The following is a 25,617-nucleotide window of genomic DNA, read 5'->3' as shown; positions in this document are numbered from 1 at the left end:
TGCCATCCAACGTCACGTTGGCGTCAACATGACGTCAAATGACCCATCCTTTTACTATGCCGATTCTAGGCCGGCTTGGGGCCTGGCTTGGGCTAGGTGCCAGCCAATTAGGCTGTGATGGAGCAAAAAAAAGGGCATTCCGATCCATTTTTTGGCCTGGGTGCCAGCCTAAAGGGCTAGGGTGGAACTGCTCTTAGCAGTGCTTGGAAACAAATTATTTTTATAAATTATTTTGTTAAACTAATGCGGTAACCAACTTGGATCAGAGGGGCATGTGTTAGTGTTACTTTGGGACCGATTTAAAAAGCAATTTAGAGGTTACCTGGGCCAGTATGCCTCTCCATTTCAGATCACAGGAGCATGTGTTCCTTTTTCTAATCTAAAAACAAGTTTGATGCAACTTAGTACTATGGTCTAATAGTTTTCCTCTTCACTTGTAAATTAGAGGTCTTAGGTTTGATTATTGTCAAAGGAAAATTTGAACCATATTATTGCTAGCTGATTGTATATAGTATCGTTTTTTAAAAAAAATAAAATAATAAAATAAGTTGCCAACTTAGTACATTGATGACTATCTAGATCATAGAATTTACCAAATCTCATTTTCACTTATTTATATTAAATAAAAGTAATGCTAGATAGATTATCTATTTAAATCTTCATACTATGTAAATCATATGACGTGGTTGTTAATGCTTGAAAAATCATATGATGTTGTTGTTGATGATTAAATTATTATTTAAGTATTGATTAACGTATTTATTTTTTTATCGGTGACACATCACATGGTTTGCAAATTTGGTTTAAAAAGTTGGTCTAACTAACATTACTTAAAAAAGAAATGCTAGCAACATTTTTTTTTTTAGATTTTCTCCTTTTCATTTCTCATCCTCTAATATTTTATGATGATTTGAACCATCTATTTTTTTTATATCACTCTTTATAAATATTTTTACAAAAAATTAACTAAATCCATAATCACATTTGTTGGTTAAACAATAAAATTATGATAATATTAATTAAAAATTTAGATTTATTTCTGACAGAGTAGATCATTAAACGATGACAGTGAAAATATGATTATGATTTTCATTATTAAGTAACAATGCAAGAATTTAAAAATTATAAAGGACAAAGCAGAAAGAGAAAGCCATCGTTTAATGATCTACTTATAAGGTGGAGATTGGTAACATCCCCTTATGCTTAAAGTTTATATATGTTAACACATGTACTAGTACCCAGAAGTTAATCGTCGTATAAAACAGTAAATAGTTTCAAAAGGCATACACGCATACTGCAATATAGAAATTAAACTTGGTGCTAATTCATATTAATTGTGTGCTTGTGCATATAGCTACACTACACTGAAAATACTAGAAAAGTAAGGGCTTGTTTGGTATCCTATTTGAAATTTTTTATAATTTCTCAAAACATTTCTTAAGAATTTTTCTTGAAAACAATTTTCTTTAAAACTCAAAAACTTGTTTGGTATGCGATTTAAAATTTTTAAATTTTACAACTTAAACGGGACAAAAAGATATTAAAATAGAGGGTTGAGAGAGAAAGAGGAGAGAGGAGGAAAGAAAGTAAAAGATGATTGGAGAAAAGAAAAAGAAGTGAGAGGATTGGAGGAGATAGAGAGGAAGAGGAAGAGGAGTGATAGAAAAAAACCGAGAAAATAATGAGTGCGGATTGGAGGAGAGACCAAAAAGGTAAAAAAAAAAAAGAGAAGGGTAGAGAGAAAGAAGAAAAGAAAGAGATAGCTTTGGAGTGAGAGGGGAGGAGGGAGAGCAAAAAAAAAAAAAAGAGTGAATTTAAGTTTAAAAACTCTAAAAACTCATTTTTTGTGTTTTTAAAGAATATACTATATTTTTGAGTTAGTCTTGAGTTTAGTTTTTAAAAACAGTCATACCAAACAAGTTTTTAAGGTCTAAAACTTAAAAATTGTATTTAAGTTTAAAAAATTAGATTCAAATAGAATACTAAACATGCTCTAAAAACCTTAAAAAAATAATGGGAGCAGAATTAATTCTTGACTTATTCATTTTGCTGTGTTTGGGGAGCCACGTCGCTGAGATCACCATACTTGGACTAGACAACAGATAAATTGCCCACAAAGCTCTCCAAAACTATCAGACAAATGCAAATGATGAGAGTAGTCATGATCCATGATGAACAAGCAAAGCAATATAACCATCCAACGCCAAAACTAATCAAAAGCTTCGTTGTCTAGTGCAATTGTGTCTGTTATTACATATGTCCTCTAGTTGAAACCTTGAAACTAGTGCTCGTGGTCCCATGCGGCATCAGTCGGTCCTTTTCCTCCCCTATACAAAACTTTGAAAACCTTGATCAAATGTGACCTCAGAAATCACTGTCTAGTACATTGTGATGTATGTCACAAAATTTACTGGAAAGACAAATTAATTAGAGACATGTTGTCAAAATATACACTGTTCATTTTGAATTTTCTACTCTCATACGTCTAATAAACTAAATCTGACCTCCTAATTCTGTACATATAGAGTATATCTATTAATTTATTCACTATAACAATATTGAGCCTAAAGATATAAACCTAAAGATACAACTAAAATGGCACAAAAAGTGGAGACGTACACTAAGCACACAATAATGAGTATGGGTTAAGTACTCGATAAAATGCCTCACTTAAAGTTGAAAAAATAGTTAGGGCATTTGGAATTTAACAATGACCTGCAGCCGCTGTTGCTTAGTTAGACCCCTCTTGAACGCTATTTCTAGCTTGGCATCTTAAACGTGTTTGCATTATAATACCAACGTTGATGACCATGAACGTCTTATTACAATGTAGACATAAGTTATCACTAGCATACGTCATGATAATACACAACATCTTAGTCCCTTATGTCCTCCTATCCTAAAGTATAACAATGTTTCAACATGATTTTAACATTTAAGGTGTGAGTTACAAGATCGATAAGGTTACATATAATCCTGTAATTTAATTACGCAAAATGACATCAGTAATACTATAAAAACGTTAACATTTATGTTCTGGACGATGTATTAATTTACTGTAAATATAAGATATTATACTTGAACGTGATTGCATTGCATTACAAATGTTCAAATTTACTAATACATTTGGAGGCATAAATGGACTACTCAATACGAAGGTTTTACCCTTGACATTGTGAGCAAACCACATGGTACCTCAAAGGGTCTGGCATCTTTCAACCCCATAGGTACTGGGCTTTCAAGTCAGTTACATATATATCAAGATACCCTTTGGGCCATGATATCCCAATCCTAACACCATGCCATACTCGACCTAAAGTGGCAAAAAGAAGACTCTTTTGAGTCTCCCTTGAGTGTCCTGCGATACAGGACAATTATCTACCAAAGACCTTTGAGACTATTTGTGAGTTGTCTGTGGAGAATGGTCTGTATCACACTAGCACAACACAAAGGTCTACCTATTATGGCATATAGCCTCCCCTCCTAGCTGCATGTGAGGGTTTACTCCTATAAATGGTCAAGTTTCAACAGGAAAACCGATAATCGCCACTTACTACTCAGAATTCTCTTTGTTCTATTTTCTCTCAAACTATTCGCTGACTTAGCCATCGAAGACCCTTTGGTGGACACCTTCCCTTTTTTCTTGAGTATTCGTCAATTAAACTAACGGTGAGTCTTATTTGGTACGTTGAGTTTCATCAATTCAACCTTGAATGAAATTTAGATTTAACAATACCAATAAACTTTTTTTTTTAATTAAAGAGTATTGTAGACTAACTCATCCCTATAAATTTGGTTGAATTAATTTTTTTTAAGCTCGAGTATATTGTCGAACTAAAATAATCAAACAACAAACCAAACCCTGTGTGCGATGTTGTAGTGTGTGCAAGGAGCCACGTCTCTTATACGTACTATGCACCTTGTATATATGGGAAAGGGATCATCTCCAAGTCCCTTCCACCAAATCCACCAAATCCATCAATCCAGGCTCTTGAAATTTGGTCAGGGGCCCGCTTTAAAAGTTATATTAACTTTAACCGTTGGATCAAATTTCAAGAGTCTGAATTGGTGGATTTGATGGAAGGGATCCGTAGAGGATCCTTTATGTATATATGGATAAGACCAAATGCACAAAGCTGTCCTAGCAATCAAACAAATACAATTATGCAAAGTGACTCAGAGAGTGAACCACCAAGTACTCATCTAACATTTTTCTTGCGGACGAAACTAAATGAAGCATAAAGATCCGTTCTCTAGTGCAATTGTGTCAGCTATTGCTATACAGTGTCCCCTAGCTGAAAGGAGTCGTGGTCCCGTGAGACATCGTTCCCTTGCTCAAAAGATCATAAAAATTTGAAGACCCGACAAATTAATGTGACCACAGGATGGTCACTACTGGCTTGATAGTAATGTTGTATGTTCTGCAGCCATGCATGTACGTCGGCCTCTCATTCCTTCAAGAGAAGTATACTTCTTTTTATTCTCTTCTCTAGTCATATAATTACAGCTACACAATGCGTGTTTCAAGGTTTTTTTTTTTTGCCTCACAGACATGGTCAAGTGTCACTGGATAAGTAAAAAAGTGATAAGGTGCCAAACTATACACCGCTTAAGAAGCTTCCCCCACTAGGGCACCATTACCTTATAAAAAGCAACCAATTAAGGTGCTCTAACTTTGATATCAAGAAGTAAGAACAAATTACATCTCCAAAAGCTTAGAGTTTGATCTTTTTGTTAGTGTCTAACTAAGAACCAAAATACATATATATACAATGGCTGCATCAGCAACTTTCATGCATTCAAAATTCCTAGCTAATTCCTTGGCTTATGGAGCGGGGAAGAATAAATCAGTTAGAATGAGCCACCTTGTTGCACCAACTGTGCACAGCTACCCTCAAATAAGGATATGCTCAATGGCCAAGGTAATTATTCTGTTCTTCTGTCTTCTTCTTTATTTGGCTTATATATGTGCATCTTAAACTACATATAGTTATAAAATAATGATACGTACTACGTCTGATTTATCATTTGTAGGATAGCCAGAAGAAGCAACCATCTACAGTTACACAGGCATCAAAAAATTCACCACCACCACCACCTCCTACACCTTCTCCTTCTCCCGGCAAGGTATTGTTTTATTAAATTGTCTAGTGTTACTTGAATGGATCCATTAATTATTTATATGCATTGTATTGGAAGAAAGCATGGAAGAAGTTCTAGGGCTGCTTTACTTTTCTAGGGCTGCTGCTTTACTTTTCTAGGGCTGCTTTACTTTTCCATGTTTCCTTCCATGTTTTCTGCTTCCATGTTTCATGCTTTGCTTTTTCTTTCTTTATGTTTTGCTTTTCCTTGTTTTCGGCTCCTCCTGTTTCTTTTCCTTTCTTCCGCTCATTTATATGAGCTTTCCTTGTACTTGGTTTCACACAATACAAATATAGACATTCAAAATTCAATATGGTATCAGAGCAGTGACCCTAACCGACCTGTCTCTGTGGTTTTCTCTTGAGAGATTTGTGAGCTTCTTGTCCTTCAATCATGGCTGAAGAAAGCTTAGTAAATTTGGAAGGAGACGGCTTTCATGCTACTCCACCATCACCACACTCAGATATTGATATCAACCCAAATCAACGTCTTAGTTCTGTCTTGCTAAATGAGTTTAACTATCTTCCATGGAAGAGAGCAGTTTCTCTTGCTCTGGGAGGACGATCAAAGCTTGGTTATGTTAATGGTGCTATTCCAATGCCTGAGACTACCTCACCGGAGTATGATGCTTGGCTATGCAAAGACCAGTTGGTCATGTCGTGGCTACTCAATTCCATGGATCGTAAGATTGCAGAAATTTTTAGCTATGCTGAATCCTCCATGACTCTTTGGAAAAATCTCAAGGAAATGTATGGAAATCAGAACAATGCGGCTAGAGTGTTTTAGTTAAAGAAGGACATTGCTGGTTTGCAACAGGAAGGGAAGCCATTTGTGCAACATCTTGGAAAGCTGACCACTATGTGGAACGAGCTGAATGTGTATCGACCACACACCATCGACGCTGCTGTGCTAACTAAAAGAGTCGAGGAAGACAAAATATTCCAACTCCTAGCAAGCCTGAGCCTTGAATTCGAAGATCTTCGAAGCCATATCCTCATGAATCCCGACCTGCCTTCTTTTTCAAGTGTGTGTGCCACAATTCAAAGAGAAGAGGTTCGAAGGAAAGTCATGACCTTGGACATGAAGGCAAATATACCAGAAGCTAGGGCTTACTTCTCTAACCAAAAACTTGGTGAGGAGAGAGGCTACAAAGGAAAGAAAACTGGCTTAAAATGTAGCCATTGTGATGCTGGTGGGCACTCAAGAGACTGATGCTGGATTCTTCATCCAGAGTTAAAACCAAAGTTTCCTAGGGATAACAAAGGTGTCTCGAAAGGCTCGTACAACCCTTCTTACAAGGCAAATCATGTTGCCACAACTTCTTCTGATGGAGCACTGAAGTTCACCACTAATCCAGCTGCACTGATCAACGAGTTTGCTATGTTTCTTCACAAGAAACAAGGTCTTGGAGATAGTGAAGGACCACTAAATCAGTGTGACAACAATCAAACTGCACTACTAGGACAGTTTGCTGGCTTCCTGGCTGGAAATGAAGGCGTGGTACAAAGGGACATCCCAGGTATCTTACACTCCTTCTCAACTGCTCTCAACATTGGTAATGTGCATGATTATTGGATTATAGATTCTGGAGCCACTGATCATATGACTAACAAGTCTACAAACTTGCATAAATTTGGAAAGTTTTCTATTCCATCCCAAGTGTCAGTTGCCAATGGAAAAAATGCTATGGTTGTGGGAAAAGGAAAAATACATTTGATCTCAAGTGATGTTGAGTCTGAGGCTCTTTATGTTCCCTCATTCCCTTTTCAACTTTTATATGTTAGCAAGATCACAAACTCATTAAATTGTCTTGCCATTTTCTCTCCCAAAAATGTGATCTTTCAGGATGTAGTCACCAAGAAGACGATTGGTGAAGGATTTTTCTTAAATGGTCTCTATTATCTTTCCAAGCATATTCAAGTTCCCAAGGTTTTTCAAGTCACTTCAAGCTTAGCTCAAGAACAACAACTTTGGCACCAACGTCTAGCACATCCTTCTGAAAAAGTTCTATCCACCTTGTTCCCAAATATGTGCAAAGTTACAAGTCCTTGTGATGTTTGTCATTTTTCTAAGTTTACTAGATTACCATTTACTTCCTCTTTGTCTAGGGCTAGTAACCCTTTTGAAATTGTGCATTCCGATGTTTGGGGACCAACTATAGAGTCTTTTGATGGATACAAATATTTTGTAACTTTTGTGGATGATTTCACAAGGATTACTTGGTTGTATCTTTTGAAATTTAAAAGTGAAGTGATGGAAGTTTTTCAAGATTTTCTTAGACTTGTGGCCACCCAATTTGCTTCAAAAATTCATATTTTACGATCAGATAATGGCACAGAATATATGTCTCATAACATGTCACACTACTTGAGCACGCATGGTATATTACACCAAACAAGCTGTGTTGGAACACCTCAACAAAATGGGGTGGCCGAGAGGAAGAATAGAGATCTACTTGAGAAGACTAGAGCTCTTATGTTTCACATGAATGTGCCTAAGAAGTTTTGGTCTCAAGGAGTCCTTACTGCGGCATATCTCATCAATAGATTGCCTAGTAAAGTGTTAAATTTTAAATCACCTTATGAGGTCTTGAAAAATAGAAAGATCAACTTTTTCCCATTTGAGAGTCTTTGGGTGTACATGCTTTGTTCACATTCAAACTCAAAATCGTGACAAGCTAGACCCAAGGGCTGCCAAATGTGTCTTTCTAGGTTATTCATCTACCCAAAAAGGTTACAAGTGCTATAATTCAACAACTAGAAAAATGGTTGTTTCAAGGGATGTTAAATTTGAAGAACATGTTCCTCACTTCTCACAATCACTGGATTACTCTAGACAGGGGGAGCATTTAATGGACTTATTTCCTTTTCCATATCCAAACGGAGAAGATGCAACATGCACTCCTAGTGATCATGTGCCGAATGATGTTAACCTTCACTCGGTGGAACATCTTGAAGATGAAAACCCTTCCTCATCAGAGATTCACACTGCACCCTCCAGTGATCCTTCCAACCATGATGTTGTTCAAATACCTGTAGTTCAATCTCCTACAGTTCGTCGCAATCCTGCACGAGAGAGGAAACTTCCATCCAAGTTGCATGATTATGTAACCTACACTGCCAGGTATCCCGTGACTGATGTTATTGATTATAGCAAAGTCTCATCTTCTTTTGCTACATTCCTAAGTGCCATTAATGAAGCTCGAGAACCTCAAAGTTTTCAAGAAGCCAATCTTTACAGTGAGTGGAGAAATGCTATGGCAGAGGAGCTTCAAGCCCTCCATGAAAATAACACATGGACTATAGTGAAACTTCCAAAAGGAAAGAAGGCAGTGGGGAGTCGTTGGGTGTACAAAACTAAGTTTCATTCAGATGGCACAATCGAAAGGAATAAGGCTCGCTTGGTTGCTCGAGGTTTTACACAAACCTATGGCGTCGATTATAAAGAGACATTTGATCTGGTGGCAAAAATGAACACTGTTAGAGTATTGTTGTCGGTTGCAATTAACAATGCATGGCCTCTCTTTCAAATGGATGTTAAAAATGCTTTCCTGCATGGTGAACTTGAAGAAGAGGTTTACATGAAGCTACCCCCAGGTCATCCTCAATCAAACAATCCAGAAATGGTGTGCAAACTCCATAAATCCATTTACGGTCTCAAGCAAAGTCCACGTGCATGGTATGCCAAGCTCAGTCATGTTCTGGAAAGGGTTGGTTTTTGTCGAAGTATTGCGGATTCTTCCCTATTTGTTCGTTCCAGCTTAATGGGTAAACTAGTTGTACTCATTTATGTTAATGATCTAATTGTGACAGGTGATAATATGTCAGAGATTAATGCTCTTAAACAGTATCTCAACAACAAGTTTGCTATCAAGGATCTTGGCACTCTCAAATACTTTCTGGGCATCGAGATGACACACTCTCACAAGGGTTTCTTCCTCAACCAACGCAAGTATGTCATGGATCTTCTTCACGAAGCAAAAATGACAGATTGCAAGCTTGCTCGTACTCCCTTGGATAGCAACTTGAAGCTAAAAACTCACGGTGATCCAGTTCCCAATTTAAGTTACTATCAAAGAATGGTTGGCAAACTCATTTATCTGACTATCACACGTCCTGATATATCATATGCTGTCAGCATTGTTAGCCAGTTTATGCACTCTCCAAGCATGGATCATTTGAAGATTGTTCATCGTGTGCTACGTTATCTTAAGGGTTCCATTGGTAGAGGAATTCTTATGCGCAACAATAGTCACACTCAGATCTCAGGCTATACCGATGCTGACTGGGCAGGCAATTCTCTCGATCGCAAGTCTACCACTGGGTTTTGTACGTTTGTGGGAGGCAACCTAGTTACCTGGAAAAGCAAGAAACAAAGTGTTGTTGCACGCTCTAGTGCAGAGGCAGAGTATCGTGCTATGGCGTCCACTGCTTGTGAACTTATTTGGCTCATAAGCCTTCTGTTGACTTTAGGTTTTCCTCATCAACAACCCATGTCCCTACACTGTGATAATCAGGCCGCGATGCACATTGCATCGAATCCTGTATTCCATGAGCGAACTAAACATATTGAAGTTGATTGTCACTACGTCAGAAATCAAGTTCAGTCCAAGGTGATCGACACTCACTGCACGCGCAGTCATGATCAACTTGCGGATATTTTCACAAAAGGATTACCCTCTGCTGATTTTCAACGTCTTTTGTTCAAGCTTGGATCAATTAATCCCTTTGATCCAGCTTGAGGGGGAGTATTGGAAGAAAGCATGGAAGAAGTTCTAGGGCTGCTTTACTTTTCTAGGGCTGCTGCTTTACTTTTCTAGGGCTGCTTTACTTTTCCATGTTTCCTTCCATGTTTTCTGCTTCCATGTTTCATGCTTTGCTTTTTCTTTCTTTATGTTTTGCTTTTCCTTGTTTTCGGCTCCTCCTGTTTCTTTTCCTTTCTTCCGCTCATTTATATGAGCTTTTCTTGTACTTGGTTTCACACAATACAAATATAGACATTCAAAATTCAATACATTGTCTGAACTATTAAAAGTTGAACAAATATTACCTTACGCGCGCCAATTATGCATTTCTACATTTAAAAGTTTAAAACCAAGATAATGGGTCTTTATCAAAAGACCTACGGCATGTTTGTCTGTCCAGAATATTTATCCAAAGCTAAAAATTATTCGAGAATAGTACAAGTGATATTTATCCAAAGCAAAGAAGTTCCATATCAATATGTTGTTATTATGGCGTTCGCACATGGATAATATGCGACATGCATCTCATATATAGCAGGGATTTTTTTTTTTTTTTTTTTTTTTTCAGGTTAGCACAAAGTTTTCAGACTTGTTTGGATTCAGTGGGCCAGTGCCGGAGTGAATCAACGGTAGACTTGCAATGGTTGGGTTCGCTTCAGCTCTGGCGGTGGAACTATCCAAGGGTCAGGATGTGTTTGCTCAGATATCCAACGGTGGAATCTCATTATTCCTTGGAACTAGTATTTTGCTATCAGTGGCATCATTGATTCCTTTATTTAAAGGAGTCAGCGTGGAGTCAAAATCAGATGGGATCATGACCTCAGATGCTGAGCTCATAAATGGACGGTTGGCCATGTTAGGTCTCGTAGCTTTGGCCTTCACTGAATGTGTGACTGGCGGAGCCCTAGTTTAGGTCTTAATCATTTTGCTAGGATGCTTTTTGGCTTAATATATTTTTTTTTTTTGACATGTATTTAGTGTTTACAGATGCTTATAAGAATAATGTTACGTTTTTGTACCAAATAATCCAAACATATTCTTAATTTTAGCAAGCATAAATATATATATATATATATATATATTTAGATGGAGAAAAAAATATTTTTTTGTAAAAAAAAAAAATCAATTTAAAGAATAGTTACATGCAATAACTTGAAAGTGGACGGTATTGAGATGATGGTGCCATTAAAATGGTATCTCTGGTACAAATTTTCTCCTATCAACATGAGTATGCCTAGAGAGGAGAGAAAAATTACGTACCTCTACATATGTCACGAAATTACCTTCATAGTAGGCACAAATATATAAAGAGGGAGGAGCTATGCATATGAACGAAATGCATTCTTTTCGAACGAGAAAATATTCATTACTAACCATAAATACAAATGTAAGTACAAATCCAAACTTAAAAACACGTCCCCGCATTTCTTAAGGAAAGGAATTCACAAGAATCAAATGAATGTTAGAGGGAAAACAGACGAAAAGAAAATACTTAGCAATAGTATAGTACATCAATTACAGCTATTTTGTTTTCTGCTATCCAACTCTTCTTTGCACTCTGCATTTCCTCTTCCCTTAATTTCGAGAAATACTGCTTGCCAATAGCATCAAGCTCCCTCTTTAGCGCATCATACCTATCTTTGTCCGCTAGAGACAACTCCGATGAAGGTTTCCATCCGGGTACAAGCTTCACAATCGAGTTATCAATTAGCTCAGCTACGACAGATACATCTTCATGTGAAAGATCAAGTTGCTCAACCATCTCCCAAGCAATTGAAATCACAGTATCAGAATCGAGATAGAACTCAAACCTGATATTCCTCACAAGACCACATGTATCAGCAATGCGCAAAGTTAAAGACACTGTGTTATCGGGATTTTTCCCCGCTCTTAACCTGAACTCATTATTCTTAGAGAAACCATGTAACTCCAGCACTGACGAGTTAGATGCGGGCTCTGGCAAGTTAAACAACTTTTGTAGTTGTGAAAGATCACAGCTGGACTCATTCAAGTTGTCAGTTGCAAGGATTGGATCTTTCAAGAGTTCCGCCGCAGACAATCTCATAGAAGCTGTAACTAGACACTTCTCTATGAACTGCTTGATTTGAGGATTGTCTACTTTACTGAGGGAAGCAGGCTTTACACCAGAGGTAACCTTTTTATAAATTTGCGCCAGATTTTTACATTCACTATAAGGGTATTCACAAGTCACCATCTCTAGCATGCACATGCCAAAAGAATAGATGTCGACTAATTCATTGTATTCCTCGTCATAAAGCTCTGGAGCCATGAATTCAGGGGTGCCAATTATGCTATGAGCAGTAGGCTGCTGCATGACAATCGCCAATCCGAGATCTCCGATTTTCAGTTCTCCATTAAATCCATTGACAAATAGGTTGTCACACTTCAAATCTCTATGAATAATTGGAGGATTATGAGAATGCAGATAGTCCAGACCTCGAAGAATCTGTCTAGCCCAATTCTTGATGGCTTTCATATCGACATTCTTATGCTTATTTCGGTACTGCTTCAAGCTCCCGGAAGTGAATAACTCTGTTATCATGTTGATGGTCATGTTCTCATCATCCACCCAAGAGTTATGGAACTGTACGATGTTTGGATGTTTCAGTGACTTCAGCAGATGAACCTCCGAATACAATCTTTCCACTTCTTCTACTCCCTTGATATTCACTCGGCACCAAGCTACTTCGACTCCTTCGACTTCATCAAATGCCTTATATACAGTCTTGAATGCTCCCCTCCCCAATACTTCGTCATACCGCAAGTATCTCCCAGTCGGATCTTTCTCCACAACGCCAGCATCTTCCAAACCACTACAGGAGTCCATAACCTTAAATCTCCGCAAAGGAACAATATTTTCTTTCGTTCCTCGGAGAAAAGACAAACGTATCTCAAAAACTCTATCGATCAAAGCTTCTAGTTCTCAACACCAACCGGAATCAGATTAAGACGGTGCATGCTCAAAAAACGCCTCCCAAGCCACGGTGTAGGAATCAAACGCTGATCGAAGACGAAAACTGCATCCCATAAACCACATGTCCCCGAATTCTGTACCAGAATTTTGGCGGTTCGCGGCGGAGCTCCCCGTTGTTAAAACTATCCGAGACTTAGCCATGGCGCTATCTGCATCCCCAAAATCAAATGCTGAACCACGAAAGTCTCAAAAATCTCTAGCCGAGAGGCAAACTACTTGATTCAAAACCCTAAGAGTGCCCTAAAAACCAGAGACTGAATGACGGAGAGAGCGAGAGAGATTAGAGATGAAAACCTAGCGATTGGAATTGGGAGAGAGACCTGTTAATTAATTATGTAGGGTAGGGGGAAACATTATATATTGTAGTTTGATTAGGATTTCTCGGAATTTCAATTTTTTAGGACTTCTACTTCTAGTGGTACTTGTACTTGTGCACCAAACTCATGGAGTTGGATTAGGGTTTTTGGGAATTCTGATTTTCGAGGACCTCGTTTACTGTGTACTTGGAAACAATTATTATTATGATAATGTTAAGAATACTAAATTTTGTAAATTAAATGATGTTAGTTGTTGATGATTGGATTATTACTTAACCGTTAATTATCATGCTTATTTTTTTTATTGGTGACACATAATTTAGTTTACATATATAATTTATAAATTTAGTCTCATTAGCGTTACCCTTATTATAAATGATCTAGATTAAAGAATTTAGCAATTCTCATTTTCACTTATTTATTATAAAAAAAAAAAAAAAAAAGAGAGAAGAGTTTACTACTAATTTTCCCCTTGAACTTTTTGCTTAGCTTTCGATTTCCCTCCCAAACTTTTTAATTGGAAAATTAAGCACTTAAAACTAATTTTTTGGCTGATTTCCCCATACCATTAGTTTTTCATAGATTCCATCCAAATTAACATTAACTCTTATCACATGCACACCACGTGACACTCCTTTGAGGACAAAAACGTCACTTCACTAGACCTTCAGACACAAAAGCTATAGAATCACACATATTTGCATAAGTCGACATTTTAGAAATCCAGGGTTTTCAATTGCCTTAAAGAATGAAGTGACCGAAGTACATTCACATGTTGTGCACATGCCTTTATTAAACAAAAATTTGGATGAAATGAATGAAAAACTAATAGTAGGGGTGTAATCGGCAAAAAAATTAGTTTGAGTACTTAGTTTTTCAATTAAAAAGTTTAGTGGGGACTTCAAAAGTTCAGTAATGCTAAGGAAATTGACACACCCCGACCCGGAATATCCATTAGGACCCCAAATCTAGACGTGCTAGCCGACACCAGGAAGGTGATGAAGCTATAAAGTGTGATAATGTAGAAAATGTGAATAAATTAAAATCTAAAAGTGCTTAAGTACACGAGTGAGCGGTGAGCGGGTCTGGACCCATTTTAGGCGTGATACAGAGCATAGATATAGTACAGTAAGGTAAGATAATGATTATACCATAAAAGAATCCACCTATACTGGGAAGTGCCACAAATCCTCGTTGATACAGAAACTCTATTGCTAGTACCTGGAGGGGTGCATAAATAGAAAGTGTGAGTGAGTGATCGAAACTAGGATTTTCAAAATCATTTCCATTATCAAAGGTAGTAACCCCTCGCCGTAAAACTCGAATAGTTTCCAGAAAATCATACTACGTATAAGTATGAAATCAAATGTATAACAATAGTAAATCCAAAAGTATACCACGACATTGCATCTCATTAGCAACATAAATAATCATGTGTTTGATAATCCATACTAGCATGCAAGTCGGAAGTCACCTATGGTGACATGTACGATTGCACCCATATCTCCTCAATCAATGCTAGCACATAAGTCGGAGTCACCTATAGTGACCTGTACGACTTATCCATCTCTCATCAATCAATGCTAGTCAATAGCTCAATAACATGCTAGCCAATAGCTCAATAACATGCTAGCTAATAGCTCATCAACATACTAGCCAATAGCTCAATAACACGCTAGCCAATAGCTCATCAATATGTTAGCCAATAGCTCAATAACATGCTAGCCAATAGCTCATCAATATGCTAGCCAATAGCTCATCAATATGCTAGCCAATAGCTCATCAATATGCTAGCCAATAGCTCATCCATAAGTATACCTGCACACGAGTCGGAACCACCTAAAGTGATTTGTACAACAGGCTGGGTGTAAATAAGTACGCTCAAGTGCTATAATCACGTGAAGGTTGTGCAACGAATCGCAGGTCACCTATGAGTCGGAACCACCTAATGTGGTATGTACGACAGGCTGGCACCTACCTTGGATTCAAAGTGAGCGTGTGGTGCAGGAAGTGAACGATCATGTGAAGGCTAGGCCCTGGTCACAGGCGGGAGCACTAACACCGGGGTGCAGGTTTATGAGCTCAAATATATCTCAACACAATTATACTCACTATTATCACTATCATCAACATGTACTCACCTGAAGCTTACCTGGACGTCCGCAACATCATTTGGTACTTCAAAGCATTCACAATAATTAGGTTCAGGTACTATACATATGAATATGCCATGATGTAAATTTAAAATTTAACCATATTATAATATTTCTAAATATAAACATATATACAAATGGCATGAAATGCATAATTGTAACACCCCACTCCCGAACTATTTACTTTCGAGAATAATCATCACTGATAAGTCCAAATAGACACTAATTAAATTAACTATCAGTACTTACCTTTCCTTACTTCAATTTCTTGATTCTTTACATCTTAATTTATGACCAACATTTAACTACCAAAACCTAAGGTTAAATCTCACATTTTTCACCAATCTCCCTCACACTACTCAATTCCTCAAACAAGGCTATTGTCTCAATTATTTAGTCTCATTTATTATATGGCTGCATCTAACGTCTCGTTAAACTGCTTACGTGCCCTAAACATGGATCAAGCCATTCGTAGTTCACATTAATTATTTGCATGTGACATGCATAAATCAATTTAGAAACATTTGTGGAACTATCAATTATATACATATGATAAGAAGGAAAAGATCCACTCACCTGGAGTCCACGCTATGATTCACTAGCACGTACATCAAAACGTCCCGAACAATTGGCGCCTATAACAACTATCGAATCATATCTCAGAACTCATATCAATAGGATACATAATTCAAATAAAGCACATCTTCAAGGACATTCTAAAATAGTTTGAGACCCATTGATCACAAGTTAACCGTAGATCAAAGATCGACAGTAGGGTCTACAACCCTGTATAACTCGATCCAGAAGATCCGCATATCAGATTTCCAATCCGTACTTCCAAAAGTCCACATTATGCTTCTAGAATAACATACTAAAATTTCATTACGATCCAATGGTTAGATCTTTGCCAATTGCCCAAAACCAAGTGACGATTAACATTTATTTTACGAATTTACAAATCCAATTCAGGAAGATTCGTACATCGGATTCCCGATCCGTAAATTCCTATGGTCCTTAAATATTATGTATTATAATGTATCCATGTTTGGTGACGATCCAATGGTCGGATCATCAATTCATGCAAGGACCTCTTAATGGCCAACTAGGTGGTCAACTATGAAACCATATTAAACATCACAATTGTACTAAACGGATGTCAATTATGGAATTGGGGCTTCAAAAGTAGCCTAGGAAGGTCAGGTGGAGTCTCGGTCCACGTGCCGCCACACGCGCCGCGGCGTGTGGTGGCCGTCCGCCACGATTCGCCGGAAAGTTCCACTATTTCCAAAAATTACCAAAATTTATAGGAATGAAGATCTCAATGAGTAGAGTAACTTTCATACCTGTGACCAAGGCCAATTAGGCCGGGAAAATCTTTAATTTTGTTAAACCCATCGGAAACCCTATACTTGGGTGTTTTCAATTCGACCTCCAAACTTGCTTTGACGCCTCCACCACTACCTCGGCTTTGTTCCTGGATTCTAGGGGAGTGTTTTGGTAGTGGTAATTGAAGGAGGTGGTTTCACATTTGGTAGATCACAAGCAAGGATTCTTATGGCATCTACGGTGCGGATTTCCCAGTTTCAAGGCCAAATTCACTCCAATTTGGCGTGGAGTAGGTAGAGGGAAGAATTCTAGGATGATTCCAAGTGTTGAGGGGTTCTAATTTGCCAGAGAACAACTAGAAAATGCACCGGAATTAATGGTGCCGTCGAGTCGACCCGAAATGGAAAACGGGGTAAAGGGATCCGATGTATCCCTCTACCTTCTTTCCCCTCCTGTTTCCCTCTTCTGGTTGGTCACTCACCTTCCTCTCTCCTCTCCTCATTCGGCCACTCTCTCCCGGTTCCTCCTACTCTCTTCCTCTCTTCTCCTTCGCTGCCATCAGGCAGCCACTCCTCTTTTCTTTTCTTTTTTCTTTTCTTCTTTTTCCCTTTTAAAAAACTAAAAAAACAATTAATAAAAATATTATAAAAATATAAATAGTAACTAAAACAAAGTACTTCTTGGGTTTACAGTTCCGTAAAACTTTAACCGTAACTCCAAATTCACTTCTGCTTATGCCTACGTGTCTGTATCGTCGAGTACTCAGGAATACTCAAAAGGAATATCTCGTATGTCTCACTATACGTTGGTCAACGAAAGTCAATACCCTTGCCTCAAGGGCATTTTCGTAAATTCATTCTTTTAAAATTTATTAAATAATAAAATTTGGAACGGGTTGTCACAGAAATCATCCATTTAAATTGTATTTTGTAAATCATATGACGTGGTTGTTGATGAATGAATTATTACTTAAATGTTGATTAACATGCTTATTTTCTATTGTTGACATATCACATGGTTTGAAAATTTGGTTTACCCAATATTAGCCAAAAAAGAAATGCTAGCATTTTTTTTTTATATAGATTTTCTTCTTTTTTGTTTCTTATCCTCTAATGTTTCATAACGATCCGAATCGTCTATTTTCTAGATCACTCTTTAAAGATATTTTTACAAAAATTAACTAAATCCATAATCACGTTTGTTAGTTAAACAATGAAATTATGATATTGCTAATTAAATGGTTAGATGATTTCTATTTTTATATATTGTTGACAGAGCATATCATTAACGATGAATCCAAATCCTCTTTGTGAGAATCATGGGATTCCGTGAATCGTGTTCGTTTATCGTGCATCATGCGGTCAGAAATCATTTTATTTTATTTTTTATTTAAAATTGAACACAAACAATACTTGATGAAAACTGATCACACGATGTACAATGAACAGACACGATTCACGAACCTCGAATCTTCATAAAGAGGATTTGGAGGATACTGTTGGATTAACAATGGTCGTGAAAATATTTTTTTTATTATTAAATAACAGTGCAGGAATTTTAAAATTATAAAGGACTTAGAAGGTGAAAGTTGGTAACATCCCCTTTTCAAATGCTTTATACTGCAAGTTCATATATGTTAACACATGTACTAGGACCCAAAAGTTAAACTAGTTAGTCGTCGTATAAAACGGTAAATACTTTCAAAAACGCATACACCCATACTGCAATATAGAATTAAACTTGGTGCTAATTAATATTAATTGTGTACTTGTGCATATGGCTATACTACATTGAAAATACTAGAAAAGTAAAAACCTTAAAAAATTAAGGGGAGCAGAATTAATTCTTTGACTTGTTCATTGTGCTGTGTTTGGGGAGCCACGTCCCTCAGATCACCATACATGGACTAGACAACAGATAAATTGCCCACAAAGCTCTCCAAAACTATCAGACAAATGCAAATGATGAGAGGGTAGTCATGGCCCATGATGAACAAGCAAAGCAATATAACCATCCAATCCAACCTTTTTCTTTTTGGCGAAAACGAATCAAAAGCTTCGTTGTCTAGTGCAATTGTGTCTGTTATTACATATGTCCTCTAGTTGAAACCTAGAAACTAGTACTCATGGCCCCGTGAGGCATTAGTCGGCCGGTCCTCTTCCTCCCACGTACAAACCTTTGAAAACCTTGAACAAATGTAAATCACTGCCTGGTACGTTGTGGTGTATACTTCTAGCGCGTCTCTCAAACCATTACATGGACAAGTGAATCCATGTGGCACAATATATACTTGGAAGACAAATTAATCAGAGACCTCTTGCCAAAATATACACTGTTTATTTTGAATTTCCAGCTCTCATACGTCCAATAAACTAAATTTGACCTCCTAATTCTGTACATATAAAGTATATCTATTAATTTATTCACTATAATAATATTGAGCCTAAAGATAAAACCCTAAATACACAACGAAAATGGCACAAAAAGTGGAGATGTACACTAGGCGCCCAATAATGAGTATGGGTAAAGTGCTTGATAAAATGCCTCACTTAAGTTGAAAAAAAAAAAGTTAGGGCCGCTCGCGCTCTTTTGGGAATTTTATGAAGACCTGCATCAACCATTGCTTAGTTAGGCCCCTCATGAACGCTATTTTTGGCTTCGCCTCTTAAATGTGTTTGCATTACAATCCAACGTTGATGACCATGAACATCTTATTACAATGTAGATGTAAGTTATTACTAGGGTACGTCATGATAATACACAACTTCTTAGTCACTTATGTCCTCCCATTCTGAATTATAACAATGTTACAACATGATTTTAACATTCAAGGCGTGAGCTACAAGATAGATAAGGTTACATATAATGCTATAATTTAATTACACAAAATGACGTCAGTAATACTATAAAAAGGTTGACATTTACGTTCTAGATGTTGTATTATACCGTAAATATAGGAAACTATACTTGAACATGATTGCATTGGACTACAAACGTTAAAATTTAATAATACATTTGGATGCACAAAATGACTAAATCCAATAGGAGAATATGATGGTTTTACCCTTGACATTGTGAGCAAAGCACATGGTACGTACCTCAAAGGGCCTGGCACCTTTCGGCCCATATGTATTAGATTTTCGAGTCAATTTCATATCAAGATACCCTTTAGGCCAGGATATCCCAATCCTGACACCATGCCATACTCGACCTAAGGTAGCAAGAAGCAGACTCTTTTGAGTCTCCCTTGAGTGTCCTGCGTTACATGGTAGTTATCTACCAAAGACCTTTGAGACTATTTGTAAGTAGTCTGTGGAGACTGATTTGCATCACACTAGCACAACACAGAGATTTGCCTAGTATGGCCTACAGCCCCCCTCCTAGCTGCATGTGAGGGTTTACTCCTATAAATAGTCATGTTCCAACAGAGGAACCGATAATCACCACTTACTACTCATAATTCTCTTTATTCTAGTTTTTCTCAAACTATTCACTGACTTAGCCATCAAAGGCCCTTTGGTGGACGCCCTCCTTATTTCTTGGGTATTCGACAATTAGACTAACAGTGAGTCTTATTTTGTCAGTGGAGTTTTGTCAATTCAACCTTGAACGAAATTCACATTTACAATAATACCTATAAACTATTTTTTTTAATTAAAGAGTATTTTAGACTAACTCATCCATATAGTTTTGGTTGAATTAAATTTTTTTTTTTAAGCTTAAGTATATTGACGAACTAAAAAAATCAAACAACAAACCAACCCTGTGTGCGACGTTATAGTGTGTGCCGGGAGCCACGTCTCTTATATGTACTGTGCACATGGTATATATGGACAAGACCAAACAACAAAGCTGTCCTAGCTATCAAACAAGTGCAATTATGCAAAGTGACCAGGAGAGCGGGCCACCAAGTACTCATCTAACATTTTTCTTGCGGATGAAACTAAACGAAGCATAAAGATCTGTTCTCTAGTGCAATTGTGTCTGTTATTGCTATACAGTGTCCCCTAGCTGAAAGGAGTCATGGTCTTGTGAGACATCGTTCCCTTGCTCAAAATATCATAAAAATTTGAAGACCTGACAAATTAATGTGACCCCAGGATGGTCACTACTGGCTAGATAGCAATGTTGTATGTTCTGCAGCCATGCATGTACGTCGGCCTCTCATTCCTTCAAGAGAAGTATACTTCTTTTTATTCTCTTCTCTAGTCATATAATTACAGCTACACAATGCATGTTTCAAGTAAGTTATTTTTTTCTTCTAACAGACGTGGTCAAGTGTCACTGGGAAAGTAAAAAGTGATGAGGTGCCAAACTATACACCACTTAAAGAGCTTCCCCCACTAGGGCACCATTACCTTATAAAAAGCAACTAAGGTGCTCAAACCTTGATATCAAGAAGTAAGAACAAATTACGTCTCCAAAAGCTTAGAGTTTGATCTTTTTGTTAGTGTTTAACCAAGAACCAAAGTACATATTTATACAATGGCTGCATCAGCAACTTTCATGCATTCAACATTCCTAGCTAATTCCTTGGCTTATGGAGCGGGAAAGAATAAATCAGTTAGGGTGAATCAGCTTGTTGCACCAACCGTGCACATCTACCCTCAAATAAGGATATGCTCAATGGCCAAGGTAATTATTCTATTCTTCTGTCTTCTTCGTTATTTGGCTTATATATGTGCATCTTAACTACATATATTTATAAAATAATAATACTAATTACGCACTATATCTGATTTATTTTTCATTTGTAGGATGGTCGGAAGAAACAACCATCTATAGTTACAAATGCATCAAAAAATCCACCACCACCACCTCCTACACCTTCTTCTCCCAGCAAGGTATTGTTTTGTTTAAGTGTCTAGTGTTACTTGAATTGATCCGTTATTTATTTGTTGTATTGTCTTAACTATTAAAAGTTTAATAAATATTACCTTACTCATGCTAATTATGCATTTGTACATTTAAAACTTTAAAATCAAGATAATATGGGACTGTCAAAGGAACTACAAGTTTGTATGTCGGTATTGATATAAGTCCAATCCAATTTATTCGAGAGCAATACACGAATATTCATCCAAAGATTAAATTTAGCTACCCCAATGTATATATGTACTGCTAGGGAGTTCCATAGCAATATGTCATTACTGTGGCATTCACACATGGATAATATGTGAAATGTATCTCATAGCAGGTTGGCACAAAGTTTTCAGACTTGTTTGCATTCAGTGGGCCAGTGCCGGAGAGGATCAACGGCAGACTTGCAATGGTTGGGTTTGTTTCAGCTCTAGCAGTGGAACTATCCAAGGGGCAGGATGTGTTCGCTCAGATATCCAATGGTGGAGTCTCATTGTTCCTTGGAACTAGTATTTTGATAACAGTGGCATCATTGATTCCTCTATTTAATGGACTCAGCGTGGAATCAGAATCAGATGGGATCATGACCCCAGATGCTGAGCTCATAAATGGAAGGTTGGCCATGTTAGGTCTCGTAGCCTTGGCCTTCACCGAGTATGTGAAGGGCGGAACCCTAGTTTAGTTCTTAATCATTATGTTAGTATGCTTTCTGGCTTAATACTTTATAATTTCTCACATGTATTTAGTGTTCACAGATGTTTATAAGAATAATGTTACGTTTTGGTACCCCATAATCTAAACATACTTTTAATTTTAGCAAGCATAAATATTATGAGCTATTTAGATGGGGAAGTTCTATCTTGTAATCGAAAAAAAAAAAAAAAAAAAAACAGCACCATCATTCAAAGAATACATACATGCAATAACTTGGTAATAGACAGTATTGAGGTGATGGTGCTACTAAATGGCGTCTCGGATACAAGACAAATTTTATCCTATCTTTAAGTATGCCTAGAGCAGAGGGAAAAATAACCTCCGCATGCACCATGAAATTACCTTCATAGTAGGCAAAAGAAACACTTTTTTTTGAAACAAGAAAATCTTCATTACTAACCGTAAACGCAAAATGTATGTACATGGCCAAACATTTTCTGCTATCCAACTCTTCTTTGCACTCTGCATTTCTTCTTCCGATAATTTCGAGATATGCTGCTACCAATAGCATCAAGCTCCCTCTTTAGCTCACCATACCCATCTTTGTTCGTTAGAGACAACTCTGATGAAGGTTTTTCTCATCCTCACGATCTCATCCACTAGATCTGTAGATGCTCTATATGCAAGCATTCGCAAGGCAGCTGTAATTTTTTGCTCAGGAAGAAAACCTAGAACATGAAAAACATCCATTTTTTGCACAAAGTATAGATCATGGTTGCAAATAGCACTCATGATTTTGTCAAACAAACTTCGTTGCATTCTAAAACGACGTCTAAAAACATGATCACGGAATACGCTGTTGGGAATAAAATAATCTTCAAAGAGATCTTTACCTCGTCTTTCGCTTTTTCTATCAAAGTTTGCGACATGTCTGAGTTTGGTTATCTGACCCATAACTTCCATTACACAGAGGGAATGTGAGGCTCTTTGCCTTCTATGGTCATCTTCCTTATCCTCCTTTATTGCGAAAGCCTCATCTCCATCTCCACCTTCCTTGAGATTAACCAATTCTTCCTGTTATGCCAACAATCTTTCTGTTGGTCCTCAAACTGTTTATACACTCTCCTTGAAGAAGACATTGTAAGAGCTCAAGATTTGAAAACGATGAAGATGGATGTAGGGATGTAGGGTTTATATGGACAAAAAAAGAAAGGATGAGGTTCTGGGTATTTTTTTCACACAAAAAGCATATGAAAGCTTTGGTAGAAAGGATGAGGATTAGGTATTTATAAGAAAATTAATTAATTAATTTTTTATTTTTTAACAATTTTAATTTAGTTTATTAATCTGGATCTTTGATTAATAGCCTATACGTTGACATGTGGCCAACAGTCATACTTCTGACCGTAGTGCTTTTTTTTTTTTTTTTTTTTTTAATTTATGGGGGAAAAACATGGACCGTTGATCTCTGGAATATCGAACGGTCCAGATCAAGCCACATCACTAGCCGTTGGATTTCAAATTCAAAATTTTTTGACCGTTGGGAGTCCAACGATCTAGAAAACTAGCCGTTGGAAATCTAATGGCCCAGGATTGGCCACGTGGCCTCTCATTAGATTGGTTTAGTGCACCTGCGCAAGTGGGCTCACCTCTGATTTCTTGTCGGTGATGTGCACCTGGTGTAAAAAATAAAATAAAATGTCATCCAACGTCACGCTGGCGTCAGCATGACGCCAGATGAGCCGTCCTTTACTCTATCAATTCTAAGCCGGCTTGTGGCCTGGCTTGGGCTAGGTGCCAGCCTATTAGGCTGGGATGGAGCAAAAAAAGGGCATGCCAATCCATTTTTTGGCCTGGGTGCTAGCCTAAAGGGCTGGGGTGGAACTGCTCTTAGTAGTGCTTGGAAACAAATTATTTTTATAAATTATTTTGTTAAACTAATGCAGTAACCAACTTAGATCAGAGGGGCATGTGTTAGTGTTACTTTGGGACCAGTTTAAAAAACAATTTAGAGGTTACCTGGGCCAGTATGCCTCTCCATCTCAGATCACAGGGGCATTTGTTCCTTTTTCTAATCTAAAAACAAGTTTGATGCCACTTAGTACTATGGTCTAATGGTTTTCCTCTTCACTTGTAAGTTAGAGGTCTTAGGTTTGATTATCGTCAAAAGAAAATTTGAACCATATTATTATTAACTCATTGTATATAGTATCGTTTTTAAAAAAAATAAAATAATAAAATAAGTTGCCAACTTAGTACATTGATGACTATCTAGATCATAGAATTTACCAAATCTCATTTTCACTTATTTATATTAAATAAAAGTAATGCTAGATAAATTATCTATTTAAATCTTCATACTTTGTAAATCATATGACGTGGTTGTTAATGCTTGAAAAATCATATGATGTTGTTGTTGATGATTAAATTATTACTGAAGTATTGATTAATGTATTTATTTTTTATTGGTGACACATCACATGATTTGCAAATTTGGTTTAAAAAGTTGGTCTAACTAACATTACTTAAAAAAGAAATGCTAGCAACATTTTTTTTTTTTAGATTCTCTCCTTTTCATTTCTCATCCTCTATTATTTTATGATGATCTGAACCATCTATTTTTTTATATCACTCTTTATAAATATTTTTACAAAAAATTAACTAAATCCATAATCATGTTCGTTGGTTAAACAATAAAATTATGATAATATTAATTAAAAATTTAGATTTATTTCTGACAGAGTAGATCATTAAACGATGATCGTGAAAATATGATTTTCATTATTAAGTAACAATGCAATAAAGGACAAAGCAGAAAGAGAAGGCCATCGTTTAATGATCTACTTATAAGGTGGAGATTGGTAACATCCCCTTATCAAATGCTTTATGCTTAAAGTTCATATATGTTAACACATGTACTAGTACCCAGAAGTTGATCATCGTATAAAACAGTAAGTAGTTTCAAAAGGCATACACGCATACTGCAATATAGAAATTAAACTTGGTGCTAATTCATATTAATTGTGTGCTTGTGCATATAGCTACGCTACGCTGAAAATACTAGAAAAGTAAAAACCTTAAAAAATTAATGGGAGTAGAACTAATTCTTGACTTGTTCATTTTGCTGTGTTTGGGGAGCCACGTCCCTGAGATCACCAAACATGGACTAGACAACAGATAAATTGCCCACAAAGCTCTCCAAAACTATCAGACAAATGCAAATGATGAGAAAGTGGTCATGATCCATGATGAACAAACAAAGCAATATAACCATCCAACGCGAAAACGAATCAAAGGCTTCGTTGTCTAGTGCAATTGTGTCTGTTATTACATATGTCCTCTAGTTGAAACCTTGAAACTAGTGCTCGTGGTCCCGTGAGGCATTAGTCGGTCATTTTCCTCCCCTATACAAAACTTTGAAAACCT

At 37.0% G+C, this 25,617-nt stretch overlaps 2 protein-coding genes and 1 pseudogene across 3 annotated transcripts; 2 read left to right on the top strand and 1 right to left on the bottom strand.

Annotated features, from left to right (window-relative positions):
- The first annotated feature begins 4,549 nt into the window (after nucleotides 1–4,549).
- On the top strand, nucleotides 4,550–10,902 carry LOC103935872 (annotated as a pseudogene).
- Nucleotides 10,903–11,208: 306 nt separating this feature from the next.
- Nucleotides 11,209–13,316, bottom strand: LOC103935873 (serine/threonine-protein kinase WNK8-like). The gene has a single exon (XM_009345688.3). It carries the CDS (start codon nucleotides 12,732–12,734, stop codon nucleotides 11,379–11,381), a length of 1,356 nt encoding a protein of 451 aa, XP_009343963.1. The 5' UTR covers nucleotides 12,735–13,316; the 3' UTR covers nucleotides 11,209–11,378.
- Nucleotides 13,317–21,061: 7,745 nt separating this feature from the next.
- On the top strand, nucleotides 21,062–22,323 carry LOC103933161 (early light-induced protein 1, chloroplastic-like). 2 transcript variants are annotated; one of them, XM_048571985.1, is made up of 3 exons: nucleotides 21,062–21,312; nucleotides 21,435–21,521; nucleotides 21,872–22,323. In XM_048571985.1, exons 1-3 carry the CDS (start codon nucleotides 21,163–21,165, stop codon nucleotides 22,217–22,219), a joined length of 585 nt encoding a protein of 194 aa, XP_048427942.1. In that variant the 5' UTR covers nucleotides 21,062–21,162; the 3' UTR covers nucleotides 22,220–22,323. The 2 variants fall into 2 exon arrangements, with proteins under 2 accessions (XP_048427942.1, XP_009341101.2); XM_009342826.3 differs by having other exon boundaries at nucleotides 21,064–21,312; nucleotides 21,875–22,323.
- The last annotated feature ends 3,294 nt before the right edge of the window (nucleotides 22,324–25,617 follow it).

Source organism: the organism of the source record quoted next, unplaced genomic scaffold (genome assembly GCF_019419815.1).
Source record: "Pyrus x bretschneideri cultivar Hongxiangsu unplaced genomic scaffold, Pyrus_bretschneideri_v1 Contig6, whole genome shotgun sequence".
NCBI lineage: Eukaryota > Viridiplantae > Streptophyta > Magnoliopsida > Rosales > Rosaceae > Pyrus > Pyrus x bretschneideri.
The sequence above is the reverse complement of the archived record's forward strand: the minus strand, read 5'-3'. Positions and strand labels throughout refer to the sequence as shown.